Source organism: Lagopus muta, chromosome 8, assembly GCF_023343835.1.
Source record: "Lagopus muta isolate bLagMut1 chromosome 8, bLagMut1 primary, whole genome shotgun sequence".
NCBI classification, from domain to species: domain Eukaryota; kingdom Metazoa; phylum Chordata; class Aves; order Galliformes; family Phasianidae; genus Lagopus; species Lagopus muta.
The window spans coordinates 9665816-9688570 of NC_064440.1; the positions used below are offsets into that span (position 1 = coordinate 9665816).

General features: G+C 40.4%; 1 protein-coding gene across 3 annotated transcripts in view; it reads left to right on the forward strand.

Moving 5' to 3' along the window:
- The window catches only part of MYLK (myosin light chain kinase), a 176859-nt gene extending 155091 nt beyond the window's left edge, over positions 1-21768 (forward strand). For 2 of the 3 annotated variants that reach the window (XM_048954165.1, XM_048954166.1), the window contains exons 26-32: positions 1726-1943; positions 6455-6578; positions 14078-14230; positions 15389-15512; positions 16627-16756; positions 17625-17744; positions 19604-21768. In XM_048954165.1, the coding sequence (XP_048810122.1) occupies positions 1726-1943; positions 6455-6578; positions 14078-14230; positions 15389-15512; positions 16627-16756; positions 17625-17744; positions 19604-19866 (1132 nt within the window). In that variant the 3' untranslated portion in view covers positions 19867-21768. The other variant, XM_048954167.1, reaches the window with a different exon arrangement.
- Positions 21769-22755: the final 987 nt, after the last annotated feature.

Below are 22755 nucleotides of genomic sequence, written 5' to 3' on the forward strand. Positions count from 1 at the left end.
TAATGATGTTACCATGGTGTCTAGCAGTTCTAAAGGAAAAGCAATGTGCAGATGCATTAACTGTAACTCATTTCCAAATAATATGATAAAGTGACACTTGAGGCAATGGCACAACTTCTGGAAAAATTTCATTTTAGGGATCTGAAAAGTATGACAGCTTTCTGTTAAAAAGAAGTGATCGCTACTCATGTTAATAGTCAAAAAGTAACCTTTGCTTTTTCAGTGTCAGGATAGTTACCGTGTGGAATTGCAGAGTGCTCCAGTTATCAGCATTTTGCAAGCAGATGTTTTCACAAACACCTCATGTTACAAATGTGCTGTAATCCAGTGTAACCCTGTGTTTGTGAAGCATATGCTGTTCTTTTTAATTTCCATATTAGTAGAAACTGCAGTGGCATTTCTGATTATCTATCTTCTAAAATATTACAGCCAAAGTAACACATGTGTCCAGAACTCCAGATGTTTCAGTTTCAGTTTAGGACATAAGTATGTATCTGACAATCTGCAAACACTGCAAAGCCATTTTTTACTTATGTGTTTTCTTTCTGTAACTGAAACATGGAATTACATTTGGCAATAAGCATGAATGTTGCAAAATATTAAGCCATATAAAGACCATGGAATGTTTCAACTAGAACTGATTTCTAATAGCAAAGCTGCTCTGCAGCATTTGCTCTATTCTGTGTGGGTCATTTATCTTCATTAAAAAAAAAAAAAAAAAAAGTATTTCCCATCTTTGGACATGAGCAGATGATGAACCAGTTGAGTGATTACTCAGAATTAAAAATAAATTTAAAAAATTGCCCTTGCATTTTGTTTCACTAAATCTGGGTGAAATGTGCCACTTTCATTCCACAAACAGTTCTGAGTTTCTACCCTGTGAAGACCTCTTATTTAACATCTTAAATGAGCATAAACATGGAGTTGACTTACAAGGAGTGTTACAATGGCTCAGCTGGAAATACCTGCACTGAAAGAGTTGTGGGATATATCCTTGCCCTGCCATAGCTAAGGGGAAATTCCCACTGAGCTCACTTGGGTCAGTTATTTACCCTTTGAGCTTTGCATTCCAATTAACCATATCATTTTAATTCTTCCCTCGTCAGACATTCCTTGGCACCCTCTGTCTCTCTTCTTCCCAAACTCCTTTTTGTTAATCACTAGAAGTTTTGTTTTCCTTTTCTGCAACCCATCCTATACTTTGATATCACACTCTTGATCCACACTTTTTTCTCCTCATATCCTATACTGTAGTTTACTTTATTTCTAAAAGATATTATCTGCACTTGTGTAGAAATGGGAGCAGTGAGAAGCATAAGTTTGGAGTATGGGGATGGTATTACAAGCAGTAATTTATATTACAAGTAATAATTACGTCAGTTGGGTGGCAACCACTTTGCACACACCTTAGGGCCTGGTGCAAGAGGCTGCATGCTAGAGGCAAGATGTAAACCCAGCTATCTCCTTGCGGGCTGGGACAATAATGTGGCTGTTTCACAGTCCTGACCTGGGAAAACAGACTTCAGAATAGCAAAACCTATTGTCTTATGCTACACATGAGAGGTGAATCTTCCTATGTAACAATTGTGTGTTCAGATAATGCTATGAAAAAAATATGGATTGCATCCTGAAGGAACTACTGTAAGCTTGAATTATTTGCATTTGTGTGAAGGAAATGAAAAGGCTACAGAAGTCCTTTTCTTTTTTTTTCTTTGTTTTTCATAGGGTTTCAGGAGGAGAACTCTTTGAACGAATCATTGATGAAGACTTTGAACTGACAGAGAGAGAATGCATTAAATATATGAGACAGATTTCAGCAGGAGTTGAGTACATCCATAAGCAGGGTATTGTCCATTTGGATTTGAAGCCAGAAAATATTATGTGTGTCAACAAGACTGGTACAAGTATCAAACTCATTGACTTCGGACTTGCAAGAAGATTAGGTAATAACTTTTCTGTCTACTTCAGTATGGCATGGGGAAAAGAGCAGGAAAAACAGTAATTTAATATTATATCAATATTATATTCTTCTGTATAAAAGAGTAAACAGACATTTTTCATATAAGTAAGAATGGTTTTAGGGAAAAAATATAAAAAGGGAAAATAAGACGTTCCAGAAAGAGATGGGAGCTCCTCATCTTCAAAAGGAGTTGGTAGTGAAGTGTTTACAAAGCAGCTATTTGCTTCTGTGGCCAGGAGTATAACTGTAGGTTACGTGGTGAAATATATAGTAGTACTAACATGAACAGATATTTACATTTACTCTAGGAAACTGTAAAACTTTCTGACTATAAGTAATACAATGAAACCTGAATCCCATGAATGTTACAAATACTTGAGACTTTTTTAACAGCAGACTTTAAAGTGATGCTCTCAAAGACTTTTGAATATGGACAGTTGCATTCAATTTACACTTCACCATTAGTGTTACAACTTCCCATCCTAACCAGCAGCACGTTGTTGTTTATGTTAAATATGTGAGGAATGCCATAAAAAAGCTGTGTTTAGGTTGGGCTCAAAACGATTAATAAAATGTCACTACTTAAAAATAGCCTAACAGAATTGAAAAGAAAAAAAAAAAAAAAAAAAGGCCCATTTGACAATCATCTTCTCTTCCAAAGCTGCTTTCAGCAGCTTCTTATCATTCATTCTGGAGTAAGTTTTTCAACATGATCTGCAATTTAAAAGTGCAAGGCCTTGGAGGGTTCCTCCATCAGTGTCACCTCAGCTCTAGAAAGCTAAAAGACTTGATGGTCTTAGAGGTCTTTTCTAACCTCAGTGATTCTGTGATTCTATGAATTGTGAACTGAGATTTCTCACTCATTTGCCATTCATTTGATTCAGACAGTTCACATGCATTGCTGCTCTCTAGATGAGGAGGCCCACAGATAGATTCTTAGTAGTAACTTTCCCTCCTTCCCTCTTTAGTCAAAATTATATTTAGTGCTTATTATAAAACAGAACAATTATTATTGTAACAGTGGAGTTTGAAATTACAGCCTTCTGCTTTTTGTTGTCTGCCTACCTGCTGCTCAACCCAGTTCTTTTGACAATTAAAAATAATAGATGACTACATGCCCAAGAATGTATTTTTACTAAAACAAACCAAAAATGGTGCATTGAATGAATACAGGAGACAAATCTACTCATCAGATTTTCAGGTGATGGAATTCCAAAAGGGCATTACATGAATCTCAGTAACATGGACACTGAATTCAGAGAAAAAGCCGTTTATTCAATTCATTAAAATAGAGCAGTGCCAATTCTGTTCCTTCATCAGCATGGAGCCCATGGTTTTCTGGGAGCACAAGCTGGGTCTTGCTCTTGTTAGGGAAGCAGGAGAAGTGTTTCGTGTTGGTAAGGGTTTTGTTATCAGACATGTGAAAGACTTCATCTGCAGGTATACCAGCAGGTTTCATCAACAGGAGATATGCATGTAGCCACAGAAGGCGTTTTTATAGAAACTTCTTCAGCTACTTTAATAATGTGAAACCACAGTTAAACTCGCATTTAGCAAGAGGAAGATCCTACTGTCAGCAGTCTGTTCACACCCATTAAGCTTTCCATTTTTCTGGAAATGTAGTGGCATTATTGTATGCTGCACAGTAGACCCTGGTTGGTGAGCTGCTATAATTATGTCCTGTATAGCAAATCTCTAACCTATCTATAATTATTATTTTTTGTTTAATATATAGAAGGTTGAGACTTATGAGCACTGAACCTGATTTCGATTTTACAATACTGTATGTTCATCTGGCTTAATATGTTACTATTTCTTGCAAAGTTCTTGCTGTTTCTTTCATAGCCTGTCATCCTGCACAAGTGGCCTCTTTTTGCCAGCTGTGCTACATGGTGCACTGGCAGCACATTCCTTCACTTGTGTTCCTTCAAGCTTTGTGATTTTGGAATTGACTGTCCAATTCACTTTGGTCTGACAGACGTGGGATTAGGTGCCCTTATACTCCAGCCATACCCTGAGGCAGCAGACAGCACTCAGCCAAGGAACTGCCAAAGGGAACAGTGACTGATTTTGCATTTCAGCTAACTGAGATTTATTTGTAATTTTTTGTAATAATGTGAGTGAATGGCTTCAAATATTCCATGTTTCTTTCAGTTTAAAAGAAATTAGGATCAGCTCCTTCTGCTCTGTTTTCTGCTGCTAATTAGTTCTCTTCTACTGTCAGGAAATACCAAACTGCAGTGGGATATTTTCCTGACCTTTTTTGGTGTGCCGAGGAACACATGTAGAAAATTGTTCAAGATAAACTTCTTGAGGGGAAGAGAATGGTTTTTGAGTACTGTAAAGATTATTTTATTAATCAGCTGATGATATACTGTGTCGGGAGCCCGTCAACTTTCTGTCTGAACTGAATGATATCCAAACACAGATCCTACTTGTGTACCAGGCTCGTAAACATCTGGGTAAAGAACTGACATATTATTGCCCTGGAAAGGTCTTTTCTCTTTTTTTCTTTTATATGCACAAAATGCTGTATCAGTTCTTTCACACTGTATGCTTGCACTCAAATGCCATGCTTTCAAAAAACATTTATGTGATCCATGGGCAGCACATTTAGTACACCAGCCTTCTGCATACACGCTGGCTCGTGGTAGTTTACACAGTGCACAGAAAAGCTTCCAAACTTGGATGTGAAACATCTGAGCCTGAGATTCAGACGATTGTGATGTAGCTTTTAGAAAAATGGGTGCTTTGTGACAAATTTTGGTACTTTTTCATAAGTACCATTGTAAATACATTTGGATGCTGACCTTAGAAAGAAAGCAGTGATGAAAACAGTATCTCAGGCTTCCTGTTTGAGCTTGGAAGGGCAATCTCTCGTTGACAATATAGAGAGAATACAATATATCGGCCTGGTACTTAGCTAAATCAGTTTAGGTTGGGTACAGAACAAAAGGATCTGCCTTTTGGTGTAAAAAAGCTATTTTGAAGGCCAGTCAGCCAGCAGGAAGGATCTCGGTGTTGGTGAACTTGCATGCAGGGAACAAGGCAGTTTCCTTCTCGCTGTTTCCATCTCAGAAATGACCTGCCTCTGTAGATAGAGGCTTCTTAAAGCAGAGGTAACATGTGAAAATGAGGTTTCCACAATGAATTTTCTACCATCACAGCATTTACAATGGGGAACTGGTGCAACTGTGAACAATTGTGGGGTTGGACTCGATGATCCCTGGAGGTCCCTTCCAACCCCTACAATTCTGTGATTCTGTAATTCACTGTAGTTGTGCTTAAATTTGCTGCAAGTGTGCTGCTTAATCTGTAGGGAAGTCATTAACCCCTCAGTATCCTTCAATTTTCATTTTGTGTGTTGGGAATTTACGTAACTTGAAAAGGTAGCAGCTTGTTTGTATGATTATGTTGAAAAGTGTGGTAATGGGAGTTCAGGTCAACAAAAATTTCTCTCATGATTCAGAATTGTGGGCAAGTAGCTTTTAGGGGAGTCTTCTCAAAACTTTGACCCGTGATTTATTTGGTGGGGGTTTTTTTCAAGCTTTTCTCTTGATGGCCAAGCTGCAAATCTCTGTATGTGTGGATACCTGAACAGATGCAGGACTGGAATCTGTTACATCTGCCTTTCTTCCCATACATATCTGCTTTGTGTAGATGGTAATCTCTTTGGGAGAGGAATGGTTCCCCTCTGTCATTGTACAGTGCCTCATCTACATGCTCCTCTTGCACAAAAGATAAACGCAACATAATGGATCTCACTTAAGGCTGATTATTCAAGTACATGTGCAGACTGGACATGAGTTTCTTAACCCAAATCCAAGCTTGCCTCAAGTCAGAAACAATTTATTTCCTGAGATTTTTCTACTTCTAGAAAACATTTTTTTAATTGAAAGTGATTTTTTTCCCAACCCCTGCTGTATTCTTTTCAGCTTCCTTCCTGCCCGTGCTTCTTTTCTTCTTCTTCCCATTTTATTTGAAATGGGCATCAATGAAAATGTGCTGCTTCAGTTAAAAGATGTGCAACCCAACATTGATTCTATTTCCTGTTTGAGCTATAAAAATATGTTCTAATAAAATAATTATTTCTTATTATAATGATATCATTACTGTATTTCTGCCATAACATGCAGATCCCTAAGCTTTAAAAAATCTTAGACAATTTGTTAAAACCCTTTTCTGACCCTGTAATCCTGAAATCCTCTTGTGAAACTGAGTGAACTCTTTGCAATACAACCTCCTTATTTTGTGTCTTGCACCGTGTTGTGTGTTAGGGGATGCTTAATATATAATTCCCTTTTTTATAATTATTATTTATGTTCCAGCTAAGGAAATAGCAGCTCACTCATGATTTAGTTTTTCTGATTAGAATCGTTAACAATACCACAAGCATATGTGCAAAAATTGTTTTGTTTTTTTCTGTTCCTGGAGATAATAGTTTTTAAAAATTCAAATGCGGCAATTAATGGTTTTCTCTTTCATCTTTCACAGAAAGTGCAGGTTCTCTCAAAGTTCTCTTTGGGACACCTGAGTTTGTGGCTCCAGAAGTTATAAACTATGAACCTATTGGATACGAAACAGATATGTGGAGTATAGGAGTCATCTGCTACATCCTGTGAGTATCTTTGCTATTCCTGATCTCAATCCCAACGGTTTCTGAACATACAAAATTTCCACCAGCTTATGGGTGTTCTCCACATTTCAGGCCTTTTATATTACATTTAAAAACTCCAGCATGGTTAATAAAATATCTCTGATCTCTGAAGCAGTGAACTACAAAATTAGCAGATGTAGAAATTTAGCCATTTAGTGTTATACATCTTACATCACAAACCAACCACATTTCTCATTTAAAAGCCAATGTGATCGTATTTAATTATTGATTTCAAAGTGTTTTTCCTTCCCAGCTGTTTAAGTAACATGTTTGGGCGTGTACTCGTAACTCATCTTCTCATTCTTTTATTCTCAAGAGGGAAAATTTTTGTGTAATTCTGAGGTCTTTCCATTCAGATTACATCTCCCATGGGACAGACTAAAATATCCCAGCATTACTGTATCTGTTCACAGTGCGTTTTGATTTATTATTAAGTGCAAACCACTGAATAAATTCATTTTAACAGCAGCATGGACCAACCTCATGGACATATTTTAAAGAACAGTTGGCTGCAGCTCCTGGTTACACATTGTGGTACTTGGTGCAGTCTTTATGTTGACAACATGTCATTATGCACTTCAGTGGGTTTAGAGAAATGTCTGTGGAAATAACACCTCCCAGGTCTCATGCCTAGAACAGCAATCAATCTTCTTCCTACTGTGACTTTGCAAATGTGATGCTACATAAATGAATGAGATGAAACTCAGTCTGGAGTGTGGTTGTTTTTCCCTCACTGCAGTTTCAATAGCAAGTAAGTAGAAGATCTTCTTTTCACTTGTTTTCTTACCAGGCTTCTGTCAGTAACTTGCTTTCTTTTCTGGAAGAACCCTCTTCTCCCTGCCTGGCCTTTTCCCCTCATCTCTGCTCATTCTTACTTGTCAGCCTTGTTCTCATACCCTCCTCATTTCCAGACTAAGCAACATCATTTTCTTCCTCATCCTGTGCAAAAGCTACTGCATTATTTCTCTTACTCCCAGCCAAGATTGAATACTTCTGTTATCTTCTGTTGCATATGTGAAGTGTGCTGTACTCTTCAAGGTCACTTTGCTCTGCCAGTTTGTTTACAGGACCTTCATTTTCCATTTAGTACCAGCATTTTTTTTCTGGATCTTGAAAGCTCATTTGGATCATCCCGTAGTTCAAATAATTTAGACCACACAAGCTGTACTCAGAAGACAAATCCATTTATTTCTCTAACTTCTGAGGTCTCCTGTGTTACTGAGCACGGGAAGAGTGGTGTGGAGATCTCAAACTGCCTGTGCAGCAACGAAAAAATCACCAGTGAAATCGATGCTGCATTGCCCTCTAGAGGCCTTTTGCACGTTAAGAAACAAACTATTCAAATAAGACACACATATTTGAGGTTTCTAACCGAAGTATACGATGAGTTTTTGTGTGGTTGAAATATCAGCAGGCTATTTCTTTTGAGAAATGTCAGGCATGCGTGGCAAAAGTTGGCAATGGCAGTTGTGTGTGTTCCCAAGGGAAACCAAGCCAAGGCTTCTGCTCCCATACAGTGCACACTGGTCATGTCGTCAGCATCATAGGGCGAAGGGAACAGGTGAAACAATTGTGAAATGTCTTGCCAAAGATCAGTCTGCTGGCAGGGGCAGAAATGCTTCTTCCCAGTTCCTCTGTGCCATCAGAAGTGAAGAAATTTGTATGCTGGTGGGATTGGAGAGGTGTTGCATCTGATCTGATATGCCTTGTGAAATATTTCACGAAATAACTTGTCTGTAAAGATGTCTTTAAGCTCATTTAAATCCTCATGAGGGTAAACTTACATTACCCAAATGCAATGAAAATCTCCTTTTTCATGCGTAAACTATTGCCACAATAACGATCAGCAGTACTAATCAGCATTTGTCTTTCTTGCCATAAGAAACAAAGTAATAGTGGTTGGGGAGAGCTGTGAGGAGCTGAGTCATCACTTGGACTTTCCCTCCCCACCCGGAGGGACAGGCTCCCAGTCTGTCTTCACTTCCTTAAAGCTCAGCTATTTTTGCCGTCTTTCAACTCAGAGCCATTATCCAAAAGGGACCATCACATCATCATTACAGAATGCAAATAAAAGTCATTGAGAATTGGATCTCTCATTAATTGTAACTCTGCTTTCCTGTTTTGATTGCATGCTCAGAACTGCCAAATCTCATGTATGAACTCTAAGACTCGCTCACGTGGTGTCTGCCTCCCGTACCATCGCTGTGCTCGTACCTCAGCATTTGTGCCCTCTCTTGCTGATGTGGTGAGTCAGATCATGAAAGAAGAGTTGAGCACTGCAGTGGCACTGGACATAAGCACAAGGCTGCTCCAGACAGCTGATGGCCCAGAGCTGCTGTGCCCAGCACATGCTTCAAGTGAAGTTGCAGGGAACGCTGAGAGACTTGCCAGCATCTCTTTCATGATAGGATTTGGGACAGTTGAGAGGGAGGCAACCTGCCTAGAGAGAAACATGCTTCCAGTATGCCCTGCACAACCAACAAACAGCCAAGGTGCAGCAGAGCTTAAGAGCTACTTAAGAGATCTCTGTGGGTGAAGGGTCTTCCCTACAGAATAATTATTAGGTGGGATGTTTCCTCAAGTAAGAAACAGGGTGAAGTCATTCCGCCAAAACCCTTCAGGTAAACCTCTCTCCTGCCATACAGACAGAAGTACAGGTATTGCACTCTGCTGCATATCTCCCTTACAGCATGATTTACTTAATTCCATCCTACAGCTCACGAGTATCCTTTCCACATTTCTAAGCCACAAACTAAATCCTTTTAATCTTTTTGGATAACTGATTCAGTCCCATCTCTTCATCACTCTCTATTCTTCCTTAAATTTCCCTGTTTGTATTCTCCACCTCATGCTTTTTATCTTCCACTTTTATCTTGCTCTCTGTCCTGTTCTGCATCACAGTACTGTTCCACATACTTAAGTTGATCTATTGCCTTTGAAGTAACAGGCCACAAATATTATAGCTTGTGTATATCATCTCCATTTATGTCTATTTCAGTGTTTCTTTTTGCGTTTGCTGTAACCTTTATCTAATGAAGGTTAAAACCTCCTGAATTCTTTCCAGCTCTTTCTGTCCAATTTAGTCCAGGCAGAAATACTTGTTTGTGACTTTTCTATTTCCAGTTCTTTCCAGTGATCCATTTGGATAGCCAGTGCTTCTAATATTTATTAATCTGAAACAATTTCTAAATTTTATTTTTTTCTACCCAGATTTCAACCAAAGATCTCAGCTCTGTGTTCACACTGACAGAAGATAGCACTTTTCCTTCTGTCACCTTGGAATCTAACTAATACAAGTTCATTGTCTGCCTAGCGATACATATCCTGATTCTTCAGACATTCCCTTTCATTTTCATTTACTGTCTAATTCATCGCTGCTCCTTTTCCTCCGTCGTTCAGCAGTTAGGTCAGTTGAAAGACATTTTAGCATCCTTCATCTTTTGAGTGTGCATACTCAGGGCTTCGGCGCCTTTGCTGTCTTGCACTTGGCTCTATACTATATTAAAAATTTAAGACTTGTTAATATAAAGATAAGAGAGCATTCTTTTTTTCTTCAACAAAGCAAGCTAAGAGGCCTTTAATGCCAAGTCTAACGCTCAAAAGAAAATGAATTATTTGGTCAGCAGCACTGGCAAAGTGTGATTCCACACTAATCCACTGAGCATGTAAAACAAGGATGCCAGAGTACTGGCATGGCTTCAGCAATGAGCTGTGTTCCTTTACGTGGGCATCAGTTGTCCATTTCTTCCTTGCAATCACCAGTGTAGGAGTGAGTCAGCCCTGCTCTAAGGAAGTGGTTGTTTAGTACAGCGGATGCACATCTCCAACAAATGAATCTATTGTAAGCTTTATTTGTAAAAGCATTCAACTACTCCATGATCTCCAGGGTGCAGCCATTATCACCTCTGCATAAATGGGCTTATGTGGCATAACCTGCCACAAGGCAGAGGTAACTCTTCATACTGAAAATTGTTACTTTTTTCACTGTTACTGCAGTGCAAAAACTGTAGGCAGGAGCTCGGTGTCAGAACAAATCAGTTGCTGTTGGAAACTCTTCTTGCAGAGTAATGCTCAGAGCACCATTTTACGAGACATGCGGCAAGCCCATCTTTCCTGGGTTGGAGACAGTTCTGGCACAAAGGCTCCCAAGTGAAAAGCTGTGGTTCTGTTACGTAGGCACTGGTGACTGGGGACCACATTGGACCCTTCTGATCTTGGCATTTCTATATGTGCAGTCAGAGTTTCATTAGAACAGGCAAATAAACGCTAAGGGTTGCCTTGAGAATAAAATATCTTTCTTCTTTATTTAGAAGTGGAAACCGTGAAAGACTTTCTAAACAAATGGTTCCAACATGCCAGGAAGATGCCTGCTTAAGTAGCTGGAAAAATGTTTTCAGTAAACATCTTGCTTCTTGTCTAAGAGTAGCTTCACAGTGTAAGCTCAGTATTAATTTTCTGGAGAGGTAGCTCATCTTTATCACTTAGCTTCAGCATTCCAAAAGGAAATTGTTTCCATAATCTGTCAAAAGAGTTGCTCAGCCATTATTACTTTAAATGGCTATTAAGAAATGAACAACCAAGACTTAGGTCAGTGAGATCTGTGATAAAGAAAAGAATTTCTGAGTATAACTTGCATAAGTTTCTGGGCTGGTTTTCCTTTTGCTTTCTGACTATACACAAGGATCCAGTTCTTCTTACAGGTATTTTCATGACAAAGCAACTGATTCACAATGTAAAACTGTGGTGGACTGACAAGGTTATTTTCAGCTTATAAATTTACAACAGCACACTCAGAAATGCAAAAATATGTTCACTGAAGCCTTTGAAGAGGCACTGTTACAGTGGTGTTTGGAAATGGCAGATTAATGGGTACCAGTCAGGTAATTAAACAAATGCATGGAGTGGTTTGATCCTATGAAAGCAGATAAGATTATAGCAGATAATCCTGTTGTGCAATTCTTCTTTAAAAAAATAAATAAATAAAATAAAATAAAGCCAACTAAAGCAACCCAACTATTTTTTACCACTCTAATCTCCTCCTATTTATCCCTCATCTGTCAAAATCTGTGTGTGACATGCCGTCCCTTTGCCCAGAAAGCTACATGTCTCTCCAGACCCCGCACCTGCAATATCAGTGTGGAGCAATGGGCACCATCTGTAGGAGTCCCTGCAGCATGGGAGTGATCTCTCAATAAGCAGCTTTAACCTCTGGACATGGGCCAAACTATTATTACAGCACAAGAGCTGCATAATACTATTTGTGGTAATACTATGCAAAGGTCACATTTGCTATCCTTCGACAAAGTGGGATTGTTTTTGCTCTGGCTACCCAAGTGTTTCCTCTGGAAGTTTAGCAGCATGAAGAGCATCTCCTAAATTGATGGTGAATTAAATAAATATTTCACAGAGCTTTCGTTAGTATAAAATGTGAGCCTTTTGGTAAGCTACTGAATTGGTTGAGAGACTACTGTGCTTGCTATATAGTCACAAAAGAGACAACTTAGAAATCAGACCTGTAAGAACGGTGATACGGATGAGAGCTTTTCACCTCCTAAAACATTACAGAAAGAGAATATTTGTTGTTGTTAATAGGAAAGTGCTTAAATATTGTAGTGGGGGTAGCTGTAAGGCTCTGCAGGAGGGCTTTGTGAATTCTAGGAAGGAGTTTTTGCATCAGCAACGCACCTGCCCACGGCTGCTGATGTGCATGAGGGCAGAGCAGAGTCCCTCATTCTGTGGTGGCTGCAGCAGCTCTGCAGTGCTGTCAGGTATAACATGTGTCGCTTCCAGTAAACTGTGTCAAAGTCAGAGAACGGTTACAGTAAAGTAGGTTGTTTTATTGGAGTACTTTTGTGTGTGTGTATTAATCTTTCTGCTTTCTGCAATTCGTGCCTATGATATGTGCATAAATGTATGCCACCTTATACAGTTATAAAGGCAGGCTTCACTGTTGTATTTGAATGCACCCTAGATACTGAAAAATAAAACAGAAGATGCCTTCTGATGTGATTTACCTTCTGCCTGAGAAGAAAGCAACCTTTTATCTTCATCCTCATGTATTATTACTAGCAAATTTCTGAGGTATACGTGCAGGATTCTGCACTCTGCTGCACTGCACACAACTTCCAGAAATGGTAAAAGATTTCATATCTGCCCTGCCTGCAACTTCAAAGAATGCATCTTTCTGCTTGGCGTAGGGAAGTGAAATCCTTAGGAAAAAAATCTGGATGAGATTTTGAATGTAATTAGTAACAAAAGAGTAGCAAAACAGCTTAGCAGGGGATTATACTAACATTATTCATCTAGTCGCTAACTTTATTTGTTCCCAATCTCCTTTCTTACCAATCTCTTCTGTAATATTCAGAAGCATCACATATAATATTTCCAGAACCCTAATAATGCCCACTTAATATTCCAAATTAAAAAAAATATATTACTATTGAAATGTATTGATTGTTTAAGAGAACAGTTAACATGGTTGTGCAGAGAAAGGAAATAAAGTCCACAAAATGTGACTGAGAATAGGTTATCGGGCAGATTGCATGCCAGGATGGAGACATGGGCAACTGTCCAACTTGCAGTTTCAAGGAATAAACCAGCCTTTCGTCTGAAGGTGTTCACTGACAGGCTGATCTAGACAGATATCAGAAGAATCTGGCTGCACAAAGGTACAGTATAATGAACGACACAGCTCAGCTACAGAAACATACACTGCAGAAATGAGACCGTGATGTTCTGTAATTGCCTTTCACTTGCCATTTATCAGTTATACTGAGTTAAAAGCCTGGAAAGCTCAACTTATGCTATAAAAGAGTATGATCTCCATTTCAAGCACCATCATGACTGATTGAGAACGTAAAGACCAAACTACTTCTGGATGCATCTGCACAGCTTTACAGCCTGCTGTGAAGTAGGTCTGTTTTATCTGGCAATATAAGTCGGGGAGAGAGAGGTGTGTGATTGTGTTTACAAAGTAGTCCTGGGAATATCATTATTTCATGCTGCACCTTTCTTCCCAGGCCCTCTCTACAGAAGTAAATGGAATAAAATGTACAAAACACTTGGTTTGATGCTAAAGGTAGGAAAGGCACTGTGAGTGCACACACGCACACAAAAGCTACCAACTGACTTTGGTGTGAAGATGGCAATATTATTTATGCAGAATGACACAAGTCATTTCAGTCTCCATTTTCATCTTGTGCTGCTTCGCTCCTCAGAAGTCTTGGGAAGTGAGAAAGAAAGAGCAAAATCATTCCTCTCAGCTTTGCAGTAGAAAATTAGGTCCCTTCCCCATACCTGTATCCCCAATTGTAGTTAACTTTGAGTCTTTTTTTTTTTTTTTTTGTAGTAAGCTTTGACTGACACAGACCTGCAGGACATAGGGGATGTCGCACACTAATTGAATTCCGTTCGCAAACTGACGCTGTTTGCCTTGTGTCCGTCTGTCTGTTCTACCCCAGGGTCAGCGGGCTTTCTCCCTTCATGGGAGACAACGACAACGAGACCCTGGCCAATGTCACCTCGGCCACGTGGGACTTCGACGATGAGGCTTTTGATGAAATCTCTGATGATGCCAAGGACTTTATCAGCAATCTACTGAAGAAAGACATGAAGTAAAGCAGTTGGACTTGATACACTCTCTATGTTTGCATTTAGCCAAACTTGCCAGTCTTGTTTCCCCTGCTGCAAACTGCCGCATCGCCGCAGGCACCTCTGGCAATACTTTATAAGGAGCTCTGCGTGCCCTTCTCCTGCGTGCAGCTGGCGTTTATTTCACAGTGCAGGGGCTGAATGGAGTGCTTATTTTAATCACCCGCACTGTCTGCTTTTGCTTTCCCTCAGGCTGAGGTCCTGAGGCTCTGTGTGCCCACTGTGCCTTTGCTGCAGTGTGGCCACCACGTAAGAACTACAGATTGCTGCATCAGTATTCTGCCTTGATCTGAATGGGCTGCAGTTTCGCTAGGTCTGTTTCCTTTTGTGGCTTTTTGGATGTGGTGCCTCTAAGTACCACAGTATAAATCTAGCAGTTGGACAAGAAAAAAAATAGAGTGGGAAACCCTGCTTACAGCAGACTGAACAAAGCCAGAACGCCTTCTTCTTGCAATGAGTTTCAATGGGATTGATAGAGAGCAGAGGGTTACGGGGTGTGCATGTGCAGGGAAGCAACAGAGTCACTGTCCCTGGAGATGTCCATGAACTGTGGAGCTGTAGCAATGAGGGACGTGGTCAGTGGGGGTGGGCTGATGGTAGGACTGGATGATCTTAGAGGTCTTTTCAAACCTTTATGATTCTGTGATCACAAAGTGGAGAATGGGTGTGGTGCAACCAGAGATTTGGACACTGCTGATTTATTACATGCTTGGTGCTGTATGGAAGGGAGGCTATTATGTGGTGGAAATGGGGAAAATTCTAGAAGTGAGGGAGAGATCTGGGACAGGGCTCTGCAGGCGCGAGGTAGCTGGATCGTCGCCATTGTGGCTCTGTTGTATGTGCTCCATGCCTAAAGCATATGGCTTTTCATGCTCTGTTTTATAATGTTTTGGTCACACTTGAAAATGCACACCTCTCTCTCTCAAAAGAAAAAAAAGATATATCCAGAAATTGAGAAAGTGAGCTTGGGAAGTAAGCATGGCTGGGAAAGCAGTGCCATGTGATCTGTGCTGCTAAATTTAGGAAACAGAAAGATCAGCTTTGAGAAAAGAGAGAGGGAAATAATGTTAAAGCAGCTGTCATTAATGGCAACACTGACTGGTCTTTTTATATAAAAACAGGAGTCGCTTAAATTGTACTCAATGTCTTCAGCACCCATGGCTGCAAAAAGACACCAAAAACATGGAAGCCAAAAAACTTTCCAAAGATAGGATGAAGAAATATATGGCCAGAAGAAAATGGCAGGTAATGAAGAGGATGTACCAGTGGGCTTGTTATCCTAATAAGTCTCTGTATTTCTAATGTTTGTGATTCCAAGAAATAAACCGTGCCAGGCAGTTTCTGCAAGGGAAACTCCCATGTGGGCTGTGTGTGAGTGCAGCGCAGCGGTGTGGGTGTCCGGGGTGAGCAGGGGGAGGCTGTGCCATGCATGTGATGCAACTGTTCCACTGCTACAGGCAGATGAGTCCAAGCATAGATTTGCCTCTTGTGGGGTTCTGACTCCTTCCTCCCTGCACTGCTGAGGGGTTTTTGTTATCCTTAACAAACCTGAACTGAACTACCCAAGTCCTGTCCTGTAGAGGCACTCAGCTTTTCTTAGGACTGTCACGTTGGTTTAATAATTTTATTTCATGTGTTTTTTTTCTCCGTATCTTCTTGTTTCTTAATGCTGGAACTGTTGTTCTCAGTCCATCTCTGCCATTCTGATAGTTAGAGTAGCTGAGACATAAAATCCTGGATCCAGCTTTTTAGTAGCCTACAGAATACTCACTTATGTTAAATCAACCTTGTATTTCCCCTTAGGTTCTATTTTAAGTGTTTCTTAGGAGATCATGCAAGCTGTACAAAACACACGTGTCCGTACTACAGGCACTGTGGTTTGAGTGTATTTTAGTACCCTGGCAGTAGATTCTTGAGCCTGTCAGAGGTCTGCTTCCATCATGCAGATGGTACTTTCTCATTCGTTTCATATTAGCTGCTTATTCATTCTGATGAAACTCAGTCCAGCCCATAAGGCTATCGAGAAACCCATCCACTACCAGAGCTAAGTTGCAGTTAAACAGTGCATAGCTTTCTTGCTGGCTCCCCTCTTGCACAGCGCTTCTTATCCTCAGCTAACAGAGACATTCATTTAGGTATGAGTTCATCAGGGGAAGTTTATATCTGCAACTAAATTTGGTAATTCAGACCAGCCTGCTCTGTCTCTCCTAAAACATCAGAGCTATATATAAGCAGTTTCTCCAACAATTCCAGCGCGGTTTGCAGAGATCCCAGCTAATTTGTACGAAGCACCATTGTCACAGAAAATCACATGCCTTTTGGATTGGATTGATCAGAAGCCTTTTGTGTTATGTCTTAGAAAACAGGCCATGCTGTCCGAGCAATAGGAAGACTGTCATCCATGGCAATGATTTCTGGTATGAGTGGGAGGAAGGCCTCTGGGAGCTCGCCTACCAGCCCGATAAATGCAGACAAAGTAGAGAATGAAGGTAAGGAACTTCGCTGCAATTCATTTTTACCTCTTCAGGAACCTTAGGAAAACTCTTAGCAAAACGCTAGAAGAGACTGATTGTTGAGCTGGTTATTTCTGCACTCTGTCTCTGTTATTATGTTTCTTTTTTTCTTTTAAAGAAATCTATCAAAAAGTCATTGTTCTCATATTCTGATACTCTAAATCCCCCAGCCTAAGTAGTGGAAGCAAACTGTTTTCTTTTTAAAGGCAAAGAATTAAGGCAGATTTTTCAGCTGCACGCTGTATCAGTTTGGGAATGCATGTTTATACAAAACTTGCAGTGATGTATGAGCTCCTCATGAGAGCGAGCAAGCAGTGAAGCATTAACACTTGCTGTGACCAAGAGCTGTACGATGGGTGAACCGTGCTACTCAGATAGAAGTTTTTAAATAAAGTGTCCACATTATTCCCCTACGTCCCCATTAGAAGTGTGGATTTGTGGTGCATTTCAATCAGAAGTGCAGATGTTTGACACTTCTGAAGATCCTGCAAGTCATTCTGATGTACCCACGTAGACTGATCCGAGCTGAAGCGGTTTTCCCCTCAGACCAGCAGAAGTCTGATCTTGATTACAAACAAATTCAAGGAAAAATTAAAGGTTATTCATAGCACAGTGGCCTGCATGTTGATTTCATTCTATTTATGGTCTGAATATTTGTGCTGCTGTGACAGACTGGCACACAGCTGTGCAGCTCACGTCCTCTCTGTCCCATCAGCTCCAAAGAATTAAGTGAAATGAAATAAAAGCAGCTTTCATTACTGCCTGGTTAAAAATAAATGAAATGTGTTTTTTGAGAATATGCCCTAAAAAACAGTAAAACAACAATATTTTCACTCTCCTCCAGATGCTTTCCTTGAAGAAGTGGCTGAAGAAAAGCCCCACGTAAAGCCATATTTTACTAAAACAATCCTTGACATGGAGGTTGTGGAAGGAAGTGCTGCTAGGTTTGACTGCAAAATCGAAGGTACACTGAATAAGCATTATTTCTTTCTTTCCTTCCCTGCCACCATTCTGCACTGTGCTGTAACCTAGCTCTTTTTTTTTCTTCTTTTCTTTCTTTTTAATTGTTGTGTTGGTATCATTTTTCTTCACCAATATCTGCATGTCACAGCATGGATGTTTTGCAGTAACAGAACTTTGGAGCAGCATGGGCTTGTTCTGTGCTTGCCATAGAACAGCAGCCTCGTAGAGTCACTGTGTGAATCACTAATTCAGAATGCCAAGTGGGAACAGCAAGATGATTTTTGAGGGTGGAAGCAATAAAAACAAGATGCAGTGCAATACCACAGGTTGCAAAAGTACACTCATAAAGACTGCAAAGACTGCTTACCAGAAACTAAGAACAAAAAGGGGTCATTGTCTGAAATGACTGACGGGTCTCAGGTGCCCTCAAGATCACTTTAAATCGTGCATGCATTGTGGTAAAGGTAAAGAAATCCCTAACTACATTTGCAGAAGTAGTAATGATAATATCACTGTGCTGGTGGCAAAAGTCACATCTAGCAAATACTGTGTGATTTTATTTTTTTTTAATTTGCAAGATCAAGAAAGAAAATTCAGCCTGGAATATGCAGATAGAGCAAGTTTCCGAGTAGTCACTGAAAGAGCTTAGCTTGGCCAGCCTCGCAGTCTGAAGGCAGATCCTGTGAGCATTTCTGCTGCAGTGAGATTGAGGTTTCTGTGTCACAGCTGTCAATGAAAACTGGAGATGAGGAAGAGAAGAGCCGTTAAAACAAAATGGATACCGTTAGCACCATACTGCATGTGTAGAAAGTTAGACAATATCTAACCTTTAAATTAGGTTCAGAAACTGCCTCACTGACCTTCTGCTTGTTTGTTTCTGTGCTCCTAATCTCTTTCACTGCCTGTGTTTCCTACCTCACAGCGGAGATGTGAGGATGGATTATTGTTGCTGATGGATGCTCAGCGTGAGGGGTATGTGCCTAAGTACTGCATGGAATAAATAGATGGATGTACATGGCCACGGTCCATACTTTCCAGTGCATCACTGTAACGTTTGCTGTATATTAGGGATTCTGGCCCTTTATTTCTGTTCGGTAGAAAGCCACCCTCCCATCACAGTGCAGAACTTGGCTGAGACAGCCTTCAGTTTGTTACTGCAGCCAAGAGTACTGTATAAGGGATTGTTCTTCAGCATGGACTGTACAGCCGTGCTCTGGCTGCTGGAGTACAGCAGAGCCATTTGCTTCACAAAAGGCTCGGAAACTCCTGTAGAGCTGCATAACTGAAACGCTTTTCTCAGACTCTCTTGCTTAACCTAACAAAGGGAAGTGGGAGGCAGGAGTGCCCTGGTCACCTTACAGGACAGGCTGGAGTGTAAGGCTCAGACTGGGAGGAGGAAGGTTCAGACCTGCCGATACAAAGCAGCCCGAGAAGGATAATGAACTGCAGTTGTAGTCCCAAACACCGTCCCCTCAAAACGCTAAACGTCAGCATTGGGAACTTCGGGTTCCACAGAAGCTATAGCACAAGGGAAGCTTCAAATACACCATTACGAGTCCCATCCTGGCTGACGACCAAGACATATGAAAAGCTTTCTCCAGTCACTTTAAAAGCAGTTGTAAGTGGTATCTAGTTTGTACCTCAGAGCTAGCTTCCATTTTTGCTCTTCATAATAAGATCGTTTCAGGCAAATGTAAAGTAAAAAAGACCTCAGGTCATTTGCATTTATTTTACATAAAACTCAATGGAATATTTCTGTACCAGCATGTCCATACACAGATGTGGAATCGGAGTTGAAAGTAATGACGGATGAGTTAATACTCATTTATTGCAATTGCTGGTCTCTCTCCGCTATTGCAGGCTATCCTGACCCTGAGGTAATGTGGTTCAAAGATGATCAGCCTGTCAAGGAGTCCCGTCACTTCCAGATAGATTATGATGAGGAAGGGAACTGTTCTTTGACTATTTCTGAAGTATGTGGGGACGATGATGCCAAATACACCTGCAAAGCTGTTAACAGCCTTGGGGAAGCCACGTGCACCGCAGAACTCCTTGTGGAAACAATGGATAAAGAGAAAGAAGAGGGAGAAGGAGAAGAAGATGAAGAGGAGGAGGAAGAATGAAACAAGGCTCAAAGAAAAAAAAAAAAGAAGAAAATATATTTAAAGACTCTCCTTATAAGGCTCAGAAAACCAAGTTAACAAAAGCACCTTGTGTGATACATAGGTCTTTGAGGGGTTGTTTTTTCAGCATGATCAGTTGATACCTGTTTGCTTTATGTACGGGCATTAATTGAAATCAGCAGGCAATTAAGTTACTAGCATTTAAGCAAGTCATTGAGTAAGTTGTCCAGTCTATCTTTAAAATTAGAACGTACGGAAAACAAGTCTACAATTATATTCTGAGCTTCTTAAAGAAAAGGTCTGTTTACTGAGCTCATTGCTCCATACCATCATTTTCTCAGCCAAAACTGCAGCTAAGTGGGCTCCCTAAGGTCTACTTTACAAGGAATCATTTGCCAGACGTGCAGTGAATCGCTCCAGTCCAAAGAAACTGCTCCCAGAGCAGTGCCTCCTATAAGGGAAGGTCTGATACAGCCAGTGTTGCAATTCGTGTGCTGCCACGGTTCATTTCTCATCTGGTTTAAACATCGTTCCAAGATATTTACTGCCCTGCTGTTGGTGCAGCTCTAATGCTGGCTGAGCTGAAACATCGGTGGGCTTTGCTAAGGTACTCCTGGTGCTTAACCAGCTGATGGTACCCTGTCAGCTTTCCCTTATAGAACCCGGCACGTCAGGGTGCTTACAGACGCCTGCTTAAGAAACAGACTGAAAGCACAAAGACAGAATATCTTCTGTTTTGTTTTGGTGATTTTCTTTTTTTCTTTTTTCTTTTTTCTTTTTTTCTCTGGTCAGTTTAATAATGACCTATTGGTTTATATATATGCTGCTCTGAGACATAGGTTACGGCACCGTCAGTGAATGGCTCTGACATGCAGGTGTGTGAATGGAATCCCAGGTTAGTTAAAATTTTACTTGCATTTATTTGGCAATTGCAAAACAGATTTCAACTGATGATAAGCTGGAAACTCCCGCAGATTTTTTGGAGTAGCCAAAAAGATAGTAATCTGGATTATAAACTCCTTTATACTTAGCAGTTTCCAAAGAATCTTAACGTATATAGGACCTATTTGTACCCTATGAGCTTGACTGTCTTGTTTTGTCTAGAACCTGCACCAGTAAGGCTGTTGCCTTTTAAAAAATGCAGAAAAAACAAAAAGAAACAGAAAACCCCAAAGCCCAGGCTTTCTTTCAGAAATGGTTAACGCACTCAAGACTTAATAACTTTGCTTTCCTTTCACAGTATTGGCACTTTTTATTTTTTGTTGTTGTTGCTGTTCAGAGGTAATATCAGAGGCTGTAAGGTGATATGCATAATCCAAAAGCAGCATGTCTTTCTTACATTTATGTATCATTCCAAAAGTGATTCTTTTCCACTTTGTGTGTAAAGTGCAACAATTTCAAAGGTTACCTCTTCAAAAGAATACCTTAAGTCCTCACAGTTAAGTAGGCAGTGTACTTTATTACAGGTGTGTACAATATCAGCCTTAGGTTGTTTGATATTACCGAGTTGTGTACGTGTTTCATATGATTTGCTCTTCTGCATTCAAAGCTCAACTAATGTGGATGACACAGTGGTTTTTAATTGCTTTATTCTTTGTTGCTAAGTTCAGATTGCCAGCATGTCTTTTCCTTTTCCATTGATAAAGAACTCTTGTTATACTAAACACAGTATTGCCACGATTCCTTATACAGAAAGGTTTTTAATCTGATTTAGAACATTACAGAGCTTTTCTCACGTTTTAAAATGTTTTAGGCAACAATGGGGTGTATTTTGTACCTTAATAAAAATATGCTAATGTTTTCCCTGTTTGTTAAACCATCAGAATTGCAAAGATGAGAACGCTACGGCTGTAGTTACTCACAGTTCCTAAATAAATAATACCACAAAGCACACTACTTGTATACTCTATTGCAGGCGTTACTGTGTTCACAGCGCTGAAGGAAACCGACAGCAGCGGTCTTTTCCTATCCTGTCCTCACACCTGCCTGGCACAGAAATGGGTGAGGTGACAACAGTGAAACCTGCTCAGTCTTTGCGGTGCTGCTGCACTCGCCCTGTTTTTTGTGAGTGCAGCAGGAGGCTGCTGTGCCCAAGTGCCATCAGGTGCAGCATGGGGCTGGCACTACTTACAGGTCTGCAGTGTTACTGCGTATCTCACAGCGACTGCAAACACGAATGGGATGGGACGCCACTGCGCCTCTGCTCTTCTCTTACAGCTAAGAATTCCTTATGATGGGGAAATTTACAGTTCAGGAAGTCTGCAGGAGCAAAAAAAAAAAAAAAAAAAAAAAAAAAAGAAAGAAAGAAAGAAAAAGAAGAAAAAAATTGAAAAGTCAAAAAGTAGACACATATTCATACCAGTGTTCCTAGAAATTGTAAAGATAACAGGATTCAGCATGTATACTTGTGCTGCTCTTATGCTGACTTCTTTTAACATGCAGTTTGAGGCAGCATGGACTTGGCAGAACCACATAGAAACTCCCTAAAGCAAAGATTGTGAAACACCTGCTTGTAGCAATACGTTTCTTGAGCAAACCTTCAGCCCTTGAAACATCTTCGCAAGATGGGCTCCACCACCACCCTGTGAATGCTTATTCACTGACTGCTGATTTCCATTTGGATAGGCACATCTGTAAAGCAGCAAAAGGTACGGCTTTGATCGCCTAGGACGTGGGCATGGCAAGATCTGCAGGTGCATGTGCTGGGTCGGTAATAAAGCTGTAAACTCCGCATTGGTGGCACTGCAAAGATGTCCCATTCCCTCTCCTCCTTTAATAGTCCTACAGGCTATAAACTGCCTCTTTTTCTCCAAGCATGTACCGAGCTTACCATCCTTCTGTAGCCTCCTGTTAACATCCCTTCTTCCATCTGCATGAAACCACAACCAG